The sequence below is a fragment of the Macaca mulatta genome, chromosome 7, assembly GCF_049350105.2.
Source record: "Macaca mulatta isolate MMU2019108-1 chromosome 7, T2T-MMU8v2.0, whole genome shotgun sequence".
Lineage (NCBI taxonomy): Eukaryota > Metazoa > Chordata > Mammalia > Primates > Cercopithecidae > Macaca > Macaca mulatta.
Genome location: NC_133412.1, coordinates 73,100,428 through 73,112,863, shown reverse-complemented (window position 1 = coordinate 73,112,863; position 12,436 = coordinate 73,100,428). Strand labels below are relative to the sequence as shown.

Sequence of the window (12,436 nt, the reverse complement as noted above, 5' to 3'; positions counted from 1 at the left end):
AATGTTTCCCAAGACTACCATGTGGTTTGGCACCTGACTGGTAAAAGCTAGTACCTGACTCTGTTAAAAACTAGTACCTGACTGTTAAAAACTAGTAGTGGGAGAAATGCTAAAAGAATAAGAATTATTTTTATAATCCACATTAAAACAGTATACATTAATAAAGTAGACTTTGACTCACGGCTCAGGTTGCCCTTTTCAGTGCTCAGCCCCCGCCTATCCACCCATATATGTACTCCATGACCCAAGGAAAATGAAAAGTTCTGTATTGTAAGCCCTCTATTCCCCTGTGCTTTGTTTGAAATCGTTGAATGTTGTTCTGTTCAAATTCAAAATAGTGAACTAAACCCCGATATTCACAGCCTTCTACCCCCTAGCTTTCATCATTATGACAAGAGGAATACACAGACTTAGGGAGGGGTGGGGTCTGTCATGGAAGGAGCCATCCAGAGGCGAGAAACATCATGTAGATCGTAGAGGTTATATTGCAGGTGGGTCCAGAGTTTCAAAGTCATCACCCGGGACAGGAGCTGCCTCCCTGAAGAGGAAGAAGAGCTCCCCTACCATTACCCGCTTCCCTTTCCTCGCCAGCTGAGTCTCTTTAACCTTTAACGCTTCCCTGGGGGAAGGAGGGGGGAGGATCATTTCACTGGTAGTTGTCAACCTCCCCTGGACATTGGAAGGACCTGAGAAACAAACAATACTGATGCCGGAGCTTCTGATTTCATTGGTTTGGGGTTCAACCTGGGCAGTGGGCTGTTTAGTGTGCCACCAAGTTGAGAACCACTGCCACAGGAAGGCAACAGGAAGCCACCTTGGTACAACCTGTGGAACTTCGCTGATGAAGGCTCCTTAGAGTGCCCTGTTCCTTAGAGAAACAGGCGCTACTCTGTGAATTTCAAGCTGTCTAAACAAACGTATTATAATCCTTCTCACACCAGGAATCTCCACTGCCCCAATCCTTCTCTTCCTCCTCCCACAATGCTGTCACCTCTCTACCTCTCCCCAGGACAAAGGGGCATCTCATTTGGACAGCCATAGAAATACCCCATACCTTCGGTGGGGAAAGAACATAATTTCTGGCAGAACTTGCTTCAATTCTCACTTGAAGTCTAGAGGGAGGAAAATGTCTTATAACAGAAAAAGGAAATAAAAATGGAAATCATCAAATAGGATGGCAAAAGTCATTTATTAAGAAAAAAAACTCCTAAGATTAATCTTATTAATACTCAAAGAAAAAAAATATGAACCAGTCAAAACTGAAGTGAGATTTTTGTGAGAGAAACGTGTCACATTAATACTAAAATATACCTAGTTAAATGAATTCATGAGAATAGCAAGGAAATATTGAAATAGAAGAGTAATGACTATGAACTGGTTTTACTAGTTATTAACATTTTATTTATTTATTTATTTTTATTTTTGAAATGGAGTCTCACTCTGTCACCCAGGCTGGAGTGTAGTGGTGTGATCTTGGCTCACTGCAACCTCCACCTCCCAGGTTCAAGCGATCCTCCCGCCTCAGCCTCCTGAGTAGCTGGGATTACAGACATGTGCGACCACACCTGACTAACTTTTATATTTTTAGAGATGGGGTTTCACCATGTTGGCCAGGCTGGTCTCAAACTCCTGGCCTCAAGTGAACTGCCCACCTTGGCCTCCCAAAGTGCTGGGATTACAGGTGTTGAGCTACCACACCTGGCCTATTAACATTTATTATAAAGCTACAGTATTTAAAACGATATGGTACTGTTACCAAAATGAGTCAGTGGGACAAAATAGAAAATCCAAAAATAGATCTAAGTCCCATGATAATTAAATATGTGATAAAGATAAAGGCAATACTTGAAATCACTGGAGAAAATATGGATTATTTAATTATGTTGGTATAACTGCATAAGCATTATTAAATATAATAGATATTTACCTCTTTTTGCCAAAATCCAAACGGATTATAAAAGTAAAAGTTCTGACATGAAAAATAAATAAATAAAAATACTAGAATAAAATTTAGTTGAGTATTTATATAGAACTGTGGAGAATAAACCATGCATAGAAAGTGTGATCGGTTTGACTGTTTATACTCTTAAATTTGTGCATTCATGCCACAACAAAACAGAAACCCTTCTCTGCCCTACCGCCAGCACAAACTTCAAAAACAAAATGAGAAAAAAAAAAAAAAAGAAGAGATGATAAGTTGGGAATAATGTTTGTACCAGAAATGACAGATAAAGGGTAAATATGTGTAGTATAAAGGGACTTCTAAACATTTTAAGAAAAATAGTGATATCAGGTCGGTGCAAAAGTAATTATGGGTTTTGCCATGGAAAGTAATGGCAAAAACTGTGATTGCTTTTGCACCAACCCTAATAGAAAAATAAATTGACACTAAATGTCAGATATTTTAGAACAAATTCATGTTCTATGACCATGAAATCCTTTTCTTGGAATTTATCCTCAGGAACTAGTTGTGCACATTTGTGGATATTTATGTGTAAGCTTTTTTTTTTTTTTTTCCCCCAAAGAATTGTCTATAAAAGCCAAGGGGGAATAAAAGAGACAACAGAAAGAAATGAAGCAAAAGGAAGAGAAGTCGAGAAAAACAGGGAGGGAGAAGGAAGGAAAGAAGGAAGGAAGGAAGGAAGGAAGGAAGGAAGGAAGGAAAAGAAGAGATGAAAAGAAGAGAAGGAAGGAAAAGAAGGAAGAACCATAAATGTCCAACAACAGGAGACTAGTTGAAGAAATGTTACATTGTTAGAGTTGACAGCTAGTCAGTAACTAAAAGTAAAATTGGAATATATTCACTCTAGTGGGTACAAGAAGAATCTTTTATGAAAACAACTATATGTAAATATATGCACAAATGTAATCATGAAGACATCTGGAATCTGAAAGCTAGCCCAGTTATCTCTGGGGTAATGGGTTACAGCTTTGATTTTTCTTTCTCCATTTTGCATACATGTATTTTTTCTTTACAATTAGCATGCTTTTGTTTTGAAAAAAATTGTTTTTGATGTTATTCTGGGAATAGACGTCAGTAAATATTCTTGTCTGTAAATATTCTTGCCTTTCTTGTCCTGGTTTCTCTCCTCCCAGCCCTCATCCTGCCCATGCACTAGGAAGATCTTGCTGACCACCAAGGTCTTCCCTGCTACCCTCTCCCCAGAGCTCCTGAACCATGAGTGATATACACTTCATATTTGTTCTCTAAAAGTATTTTGGCCATGCACAGTGGATCACGCCTGTAATCCCAATACTTTGGGAGGTCGAGGTGAGCAGATCACTTAAGGCCAGGAGTTCGAGACCAGCCTGTCCAATATGGTGAAACCCCACCTGTACTAAAAATATAAAAATTAGCCAGGCGTGGTGGAGCACACCTGTAGTCCCAGCTGCTTGGGAGGCTAAGGCACAAGAATTGCTTGAACCTGGGAGCCAGAGGTTACAGTAAGCCAGGATCACACCATTGCACTCCAACCTGGGCGACAGAGCAACACTCTGTCTCAAAAACAGATTAATAAAAGTTTCTCATGTATTTTCCAATCCCCACAAAGAAACTGTAAGCTCCCAGAGAGAAGGAGGTGGGCCTTGTGATTCCTCTGTCCCTCCCTTAGGACTTCAGTTGGAGCTGAGTGACTGCTTTTGGGAGATGGGCTGGGCATGACTTCTCTGCCTGGGAGTATTGAAAAGACAGACACTGGGCTTATGGGGTCAGCGCAGGCAACTGGGAGAGCTGAGGCAGCCAGAGACCACAAACAGCACCCGTGAGCTGGGTGGAGCTGGCCTTGTTGTGGGAAGGAAGCAGGACCTGCTGTTAAGGGTCTAAGTTTTTCCACATTTCCAATTTCCCATGGATAATCTATCATGTTAACTTGTACTTTTTGTCTCCATATCATGCGGACAGGTTCTAACATTCCCATGGACCAGCCCTGCTGTCGTGGTCTCTATGACTTTGAGCCAGAAAACCAAGGAGAATTAGGATTTAAAGAAGGGGACATCATTACATTAACCAATCAAATAGATGAAAACTGGTATGAAGGAATGATACACGGGGAATCCGGATTCTTCCCCATTAATTATGTTGAAGTGATCGTGCCTTTACCTCAGTAAATGTGTAACACACTCTGGACATACTTTCATAACTGAAATGAATTCACACCAATGTGCTCTCAGTGTGGTGTTCTGTGACATCCTTTGCTATTTGACCAACTTAATGACTTTTGTATGTGTGTTCTCTTTATAATGTATTTTGTATCACTTTAGTTTGTATAAATGATTTTCTTGTCTTTGCTACATGAAAATATTGTTTTCTTTTTTGCTTCTTGTGCTAAAAGTCATTGGTTAAACGTATATGCTTCCTGTTACTAAAAATAAGTCTCACCCATTGCAGTTATGTCAATGAATGGCCTGTATTCCTCAGCTGCAATGAAATGGTAACATTTGAAACTAAGAAATGCTAAATATTTTGTTTCTCGACATTCCTGATGACATCTGGTCTTTTTTCTTCATTGTATTTTAAGCTTACCTGTGAATAGCCCAATAAACATGACACACTGTGTTGGCAAAAGGCCTTGGTTATTTTTAAGTTGAATTGTTGATTTTTAAGTCTTCCAGCTGCAAACTGACACCCCATGGCCAACCAAAGTGTCACAGCGCGGATGCTTAGATGATGCCTCCTGATGGGAGCCTTCACTTTCCACCTGATTCAAACATGACACTCATCCTTCTTCCAGTTGGGGGATGGAAAGCCCTTCTGCCTACCTTCAAGTTTATTTATGGAAGACCCCAAATCAAGCTTCTGCTGCTGCCACATTTTGGATAGGTTTTTTGAGCAAGTTGTGTTATGGATGCTCAGGAAGTAGTATGGTCAAGAGTTGGTTGAGTCCCCAATAACATCCTCTTAGGCTCAGTGAACCAGTGCCTGGCCTTGCCTACAGTACCCACTTGTCACATGCTTTGGCCCACTGGAGTCTACAATCCTATTATGGGAAGGGGCAGGTATTATTTCCCATTTGAAAAGAAGGAGGCTCATTGACTGACTTACCTAGGATCAAACGACCACATACAGGCACACCTCAGAGATATTGCAGGTTCTGTTCCAGGCTACTTACTGCAATAAAGCAAATATTGCAGTAAAACAAGTCACACAAATTTTGGGGGTTTCCCAGTGTATAGAAAAGTTGTGTTTACACATAGACACAAGGAGGCGAACAACACATACTGGGGCCTGTTGCTGGGGGAGGGGAGGAGGGAGAGCATCAGGAAAAATAGCTAATGTGTGTCGTGCTTAATACCTAGGTGATGGGTTGATAGGTGCAGCAAATCATAGTGGCACACATTACCTATGTAACAAACTTGCACATCCTGCACATGTACCCTGGAACTTAAAAAGAAGAAGAGTTGTGTTTACACTATGCTGTAGTCTATTAAATGTGTAGAAGCATATGTCTTAAAAAACCAAAATACACACCTTAATTTAAAAATACTTTACTACTAAAAAATGCTAATGATTATCTGACCCCTCAGCAAGTGGTAATATTTGTGCTGCTGGAAGGTCTTGATATTGATGGCCACTGACTGATCAGGGTGGGGTTGCTGAAGGTTGGAGTGTCTGGCAATTTCTTAAAATAAGACAACACTGAAGTTTGCTGTATGGGTTGACTCTTCCTTTCACAAAGGATTTCTCTGTCACATGCAATGTTGACAGCATTTTACATACAACTTCTTACAAAATTTGAGTCAGTCCTCTCATCCTACCACTGCTTTATCGATTAAGTGTACATAATATTCTAAATCCTTTGTTGCCATTACAATAATGTTCACAGCATCTTCACCAAGAGTAGATTCTATCTCAAGAAATCACTTTCTCTGTTCATCTGTAAGAAGCAATTCCTCATCTGTTCAAGCTTTTTTATGAGGTTGCAGGAATTCAGTCACATCTTCAGTCTCCACTTCTAGTTCACCTGTTATTTCCACCACATCTGCAATTACTTTCTCCACCGAAGTCTTAAACCCTTCAAAGTCATCCAAGAGGGTTGAAATCCACTTCTTCTAAACTCCTGTTAATGTTGTTATTTTGACTTCGTCCCATGAATCACAAATGTTCTTAAAGGTACTAGAATACTGAGTCCTTTCCAGAAGATTTTCACTTTACTTTGCCCAGATCCATCAACAGAATCACTATCTATGGTAGCTGTAGCCTTACAAGATGTATTTCTTGAGTAATAGACTTGAAAATAGAAATTACTTCTTAATCTGTGGGCTGAAGAATGGATGTTATTTTAGTAGGTGTGAAAACAACATTCATCTCCTTGCATATCTCTATCAGAGCTCCTGGATGACGAGGTGCATTGTTAGCAGAAATATTGTGAAAGGAATCTTTTTCTCTGAACAGGAGATCTCAACAGTAGGCTTAAAATATTTAGAAAGCCATGCTATACACAGATATACTGTCATCCAGACTTTGTTCCATTTATAGAGCACAAGCAGAGCAGATTTAGCATCATTCTTAAGGACCCTAAAATTTTTGGAATGGTCAGTGCGCATTGGCTTCAACTTAAGCTGTATTAATGCCTAACAGGTAAGTTAATCCATCCTTAGAAGCTTTGAAGCCAGAGATTGACTTCTCTAACTAGGAAAGTCCCAGATGACATCTTCCAATGTAAGGCTGTAGCCTACATTGAAAACCTGTTGTTTATTGTATCCAACTTCATCAATAATCTTAGCTAGATCTTCTAGGTAACTTACTTCTCCATCAGCACCTGCTGCTTCACCTTGCACGTTTATGTTATGGGAGTGGCTTCTTAAACCTCATGAACCCACCCCTTTTCTTACTAGCCTCAGACTTTTCTTACGCAGCTTTCTCACCGCTCTCAACTCTGGGTTAGGCTTTGGCTTCAGGTAATGCAGCTGGTTGTTCATCAGACGACTCAAACTTTCTTCATATCAGCAAGAAATCTGCTTCGCTTTCTTATCATTCGTGTATTCACTGGAGCAGCACTTTTAATTTCCTTCAAGGACTTTTCCTTTGCATTCACGACTTAGCTAACTGATGCAAGAGGGCTTTCAACCGACCCTGGCTTTCAAAAAGCCTTCCTCACTAAGCTTAATCATTTCTAGCTTCTGATTTAAAGTGAGAGACCTGTGACTCTTCTTTCACTTGAACATTTAGAGGCCATTGTAGGGTTACTAATTGGCCTAATTTCAATATTGTTGTATCTCAGGAAATGGGGAAGCCTGAGCGGGGGATGGCCAGGCAGTGGAGCAGTCAAAACACACACAACATTGATCAGTCAAGTTCACCATCTTATATAAGCATGGTTAGTGGCACCCCAAAACAGAATAGTAACATCAAAGATCACTGATCACAGATTACCATAACCTATATGGTAATGAAAAAGTTTAATACATTGTAAGAATTACCAAAGTGTGACAGACAGAAAGCACGTGCCGTTGGAAAAATAACGCAGATAAAAATAGGGTTATCACAAACCTTCAAAGATTTTACAAACCTTTCTAAAAATCACAGTATCTGTGAAGTGCTATGAAAAGAGGCATCCCTGTTGTGGCAGAGGCAGAGTTTGAAATCAGATTGTCTGCTGTACCTCACTGCACACTTAAGTGTTCACCCACGTCACTTGGAAATGCACTGCTGTCCATTGACTTTGTAACAAATGCCCAGAAGCCAGACTGATCACCTAAATCAGGTAACTTAAGCCAGGTTTCTCGGTCTTCTGATTCCATGGTACATCAGTAAATTCACGACAATATACTTTCCCTCCAGCCAGCTATACACACACACACACACACACACACACACACACACACACACACACCCCACTTCTCCAGAACAGTTGTACATTCAGTGTCTTAACCAAATAATGATGATAATAATAATACCTAACTCTTGTAGGCTTATTATGTGCTAGGTGCTCTTCCAAACATTTTGCCTGAATAAACCCATTTAATTCTCATTAACAATCCTCTGAGGCAGATCTTATGCCCGTTTTTCAGATAAGGGAACGGCAATGCCATAACACTGAGTAACGTCCACAGTCATACAGTTAATCAAGTGGCAGAGCTAGGATTCTAACCCAGTCTCCCTCTCATGCCCATGGTCTTTGCCTTTCTGCTATACTACATCCCACTATGTGTTTGTTCATGTATATTCACAAAGCAGCCTTTTTCCACCCTCCATCAGCATTCATTCTCTAGATGTCACATTAGAAATTTACCAAGGGGCATGAGAAATGCGGGACTATTCTCAATGCTCATGATATGCTGAGCTGTCTTGTTTGGTTAATAAATAGTAAGTGAAGTTTATTGGGAGCTATAGATTAAACTAATGATAAAAACAACAAAAAGGTTCAGCAATTTACATCGGATTACTGACATGGAATTGAAATGAGACTTGTGTCTGTTGACAGATACCTGCCAAGGAGGAGATACAAGGATCATGACCTGGCAGTGACTGTAAATGAAAGTGTTTGTATGTACAGTGCTTCTTCCCTGGCTTCTGGCCTCAGCTGTAGGGCAGGATGTTGTCTCTACAGAGTCTGCACCCAGTTAGTGTCTCACACATGCTCAGGGAAAAATTGGGCCAGTTGCAACATGGCAGTAGCCACTGTCTTCCCTTCACCCGGCTCTACTACTCCTAATTCCATTATACCCTTGCACGTCACTTCTTCTGGCATTGCCTCTGCTACTGGCCTCCTCTCCCTTCTGTTGGGCATGGACTGGTGCCCACAGGCATTGCACCTGAGGCAATGGAGACTTTGACACACCAAAGCAACACCATATTCTGTTGGAAAGTGCAGAACGCCCCTCCTGCTGCCTGCATTGCTTCCTGGAGATGGGATCCCAAAGCAAGTTTGCTTATCCTCTGCTATTTCCCCCAGACTAATAACCAATAATTCTATTGGTTCTGCCTTAAAAACATCCTTAATATAGGTTTCAAGTATGAGTCCAGATAGAAGCTAGACCAGAAAATGAATACGGTTGGTAGATATCACCATACCTTAATAAGATTGTGCTACTGTTTCTCTCATAAGATTGTGCTACTGTTTCAATTATGTATTGGCACATAATGCTGTGTAAAAAGCCACCCCCAAATCAGTGACTTAACATAATACATATTTACTGAGCTCACAAGTCTGCAGTTGGTGATGTAGTCTGGGTAGCTCTTCAGGCCTCATTCACAGGACTGGGGGATAGCTGGCGTTGGTTGGAGCTGCACAGGTCTGGAGGTTGGCTGGGGTGAATCAGTTCTGCTCCACATTCTCCCTCCAGCAGGCTAGCCTGGGCATGGTCTCAAAGCGAAGGCAGAGCTAACAAAAGCACAGGTGGAAAGGTCAAAAAGTTTACTCAAGTCCCTGTTTACATCCAGCCTGCTACCATCTCACAGGCTGGGCCCAGCATCAGAGTGGGAGGGTTTTTCAGCATTGCATGGTAAAGGGTAAAGAAGTAGGGACATGAATGTATCACAGTTCTAATATGAATAACCATTAGCTATTCTCCCATAAAGCTTGTCTGTCTGGCTTCCCCTTCCTTGAGGATATATTTTCTTCTGAGGTTCCTGTCCCTCAAACAAATAGGCTTTTTTTTTTTTTTTTTTTTTTTTTTGAGATGGAGTTTCGATCTTGTCACCCAGGCTGGAGTGCAATGGCACAGTCTTGGCTCATTGCAACCTCCGCCTCCTGGGTTCAAACGATTCTCCTGCCTCAGCCTCCCGAGTAACTGGGATTACAGGTGCCCACCACCACACCTGGCTAATTTTTTGTATTTTTAGTGGAGATGCAGTTTCACCATGTTGGCCAGGCTGGTCTCCTGACCTCAGGTGATCCGCCCACCTTGGCCTCCCAAAGTGCTGGGATTACAGGCCAAATAGGCTCTTGACGGGCACATTTTCCAACTCTACATATGTTGCCAGATGTGTTTGACCATCAGTATGGGCACTGCTTAGCTTCAAATTGGTATGCAATCCCTCACCTTTGCACCCCCTTCTCCAATTCTCCTTTCTCGTTTTACTATAGAGACAAATAGATTGGGTCCCAGTAGAGTCATGCAGTGTCTGTCTTTATGAGACCATGCCTGGCCCCAGTGTATAACTGGATTTTGTTCAAATCCCTCCCTACGGCACTGAGCAGGGCTAGCTACAGATCTGACCGATGAGCAACACCAGGGTTCAGCTCAAGGGGCTGATTGGGGAGAGTGTGATCCTACTTGACGAAGGTGAAAGCACGAAGAGCAGGAAGCGGGGATAAAAACCTATTTATATGAGAAACAACAAGAGATGAGCTAACGGGGACAAATATTAAATCAAGGTGAGTTGCAGAGGGCAGAAGCAGGACCATTAAAGAGATGTCAGAGCATAGAGGCAGGGGACTGATTGAGGACAAGTACGGTGAAGTGGGTCTAGTAGAAAGAAGCACTAGTGTTTTAAGATGCTGAATTACTGGGCCTTTGACCTAAAGATTCCTCTCTGCTTCAGAGGTAAGCCAAGGGCAGGGGTCTAGGAATAAAATATCTGGGATGTTAAGGCTCCTTGGGAGGCCAGGACTTTGAAACCAGGCTGGGCAATATTGTGAGATCCCATCCCTACAAAAAAGTTAAAAATTAACCAGCCATGGTGGTGTGCAAGCAACAGTTGTTCCAACTTCTGGGATTGCTGTGGGACCAAGGAACCCTGGGATCCTTTGGACTTGGAGTGATTCAGGCCTGAAGTGCTCCTTTTAGGAGCTGCTTTTCATCTCCCACTCCACCTGAAGGAAGTATTTGTTATGTTCGCTTCCATAAGAAGAGAGCACCAGGCCAGGTGCGGTGGCTTATGCCTGTAATCCCAGCACTTTGGGAGGCCAAGGCGGGTGGATCACGAGGTCAGGAGTTCAAGATGGTGAAACCCCGTCTCTACTAAAAATACAAAAATTAGCTGGGCATGGTGGCACACGCCTGTAATCCCAGCTACTTGGGAGGCTGAGGCAGAGAATTGCTTGAACCCGGGAGGTGGAGGTTGCAGTGAGCTGAGATCATGCTACTGCACTCCAGCCTGGGCAACAGAGCGAGACTCTGTCTAAAAAGAAAAAAATAAGAAGAAGACAGCACATTCCCAGAGCAGCTGTGTCATTTACTTTATACATATTTTCTTGTTTAATATACCTACTAACACTGTAAGTCAGGTTATAATGTTTCTATTTGCAGGTGAAGAAATTGAGGCTTAGAGATGTTAAGCAACTTGACGAATATCAGAACTGTGCTCTAAAGGCCATGCTATTTCTGTACTACTTTATCATTCTGTCATATTTACCTTTTTGTAGTGTCTGCCCTGCATGTAACTTCTACTTTGCCCACTGTAGACGGAACCTATCAGTCACATTGTACATTGTGGCCCTACCCCACTGGCCACAGCTAATTGGACCAAGGACATGCAGCCAAACCAGAGAAGGCCAATCAAATTCTTCCTGGGAATTTAGAATTTTCCATTTGCTGTTGTGGTTATATAATCATTCCAAGTTTGATTCCAGCATTTTTTCCCTCTGTTCTCTTTTACCTAACTACCTAAATTTCAATTTTATATTTTATTTTTATAGCTTATCTACTGTTATCTTTTATTTTAAGTCATTTTATTGGAATTTTATCCATTTTTTCCCCTCTTTAGGTATATATAATGACTAATTTTAGCCTTTATTTCCATCACTTAAATTTTATTTTTCTTAAATTTTAAAATTATTTCTGTTGGAATTAATTTTTTGTTTTGTTTTGTTTTTCTGTTTTTTTTTTGTTGTTGTTGTTGTTGTTTTGAGATAGAGTCTCACTCTGTCACCCAGACTGGAGTGCAGTAGCACGATCTTGGCTCACTGCAACCTCTGCCTCCTGGATTCAAACGATTCTCCTATCTCAGCCTCCCGAGTAGCTGGGATTACAGGCGCCCACCACCACGCCCGGCTAATTTTTATATTTTTAGTAGAGACGGAGTTTCGCCATGTTGGCCAGGCTGGTCTTGAACTCCTGACCTCAGGTGATCTGCCCACGTCGGCCTCCCCAAGCGCCGAGATTACAGGCATGAGCCACCGCACCCAACCAATATTTTGTTTTTTAAACACTGTGTGACTTTCACTTTTTTTCTTACCATTAAGAGGTTCCAGATTTTTCTCCTAAAGAGCTCCATTACCGCAAGACTCCTGCTTCTCCCCATCTCCCACTAACTCTATCCTGGAGCAGAAGAAGTAACAATCTGATTCATTGGTTTAGAGAGAGCATCATGTGCCAACCAGTAACAATCCGATTCATTGGTTTAGAGAGAGCATCATGTGCCAACCAGTCACTTCCTCTCCTCTTCTTCTCTAACTTGCAGAGCTCATGTTCTGAATCACTCCTGACCACGCCATGACTTTAGTGATAAAGATTCTGCTCTGTGGGTGAAGCCAGGGTGGTCTGAAGCCTT

General features: G+C 41.7%; 1 protein-coding gene and 1 long non-coding RNA gene across 8 annotated transcripts in view; one reads left to right on the top strand and one right to left on the bottom strand.

The window, feature by feature from the left end:
• SH3GL3 (SH3 domain containing GRB2 like 3, endophilin A3) overlaps positions 1 to 4,564 on the top strand; it is a 165,725-nt gene extending 161,161 nt beyond the window's left edge. For all 7 annotated transcript variants that reach the window (XR_001446053.3, XM_028851245.2, XM_015142897.3 and 4 more), the window contains one exon: positions 3,902 to 4,564. Coding sequence is in view for 6 of the 7 variants with exons in the window: in XM_028851245.2 (XP_028707078.1) it covers positions 3,902 to 4,107 (206 nt within the window). In the remaining variant the exon portion in view is untranslated. The remainder of the gene's footprint in view (positions 1 to 3,901) is intronic.
• A 1,029-nt stretch (positions 4,565 to 5,593) lies between these two features.
• LOC114679265 (uncharacterized) lies at positions 5,594 to 12,202 on the bottom strand. The gene is made up of 2 exons (XR_013395904.1): positions 12,122 to 12,202; positions 5,594 to 9,323 (listed from the first exon to the last, which is right to left on the bottom strand). It is a non-coding gene; the product is annotated as an uncharacterized LOC114679265 (long non-coding RNA).
• Positions 12,203 to 12,436: the final 234 nt, after the last annotated feature.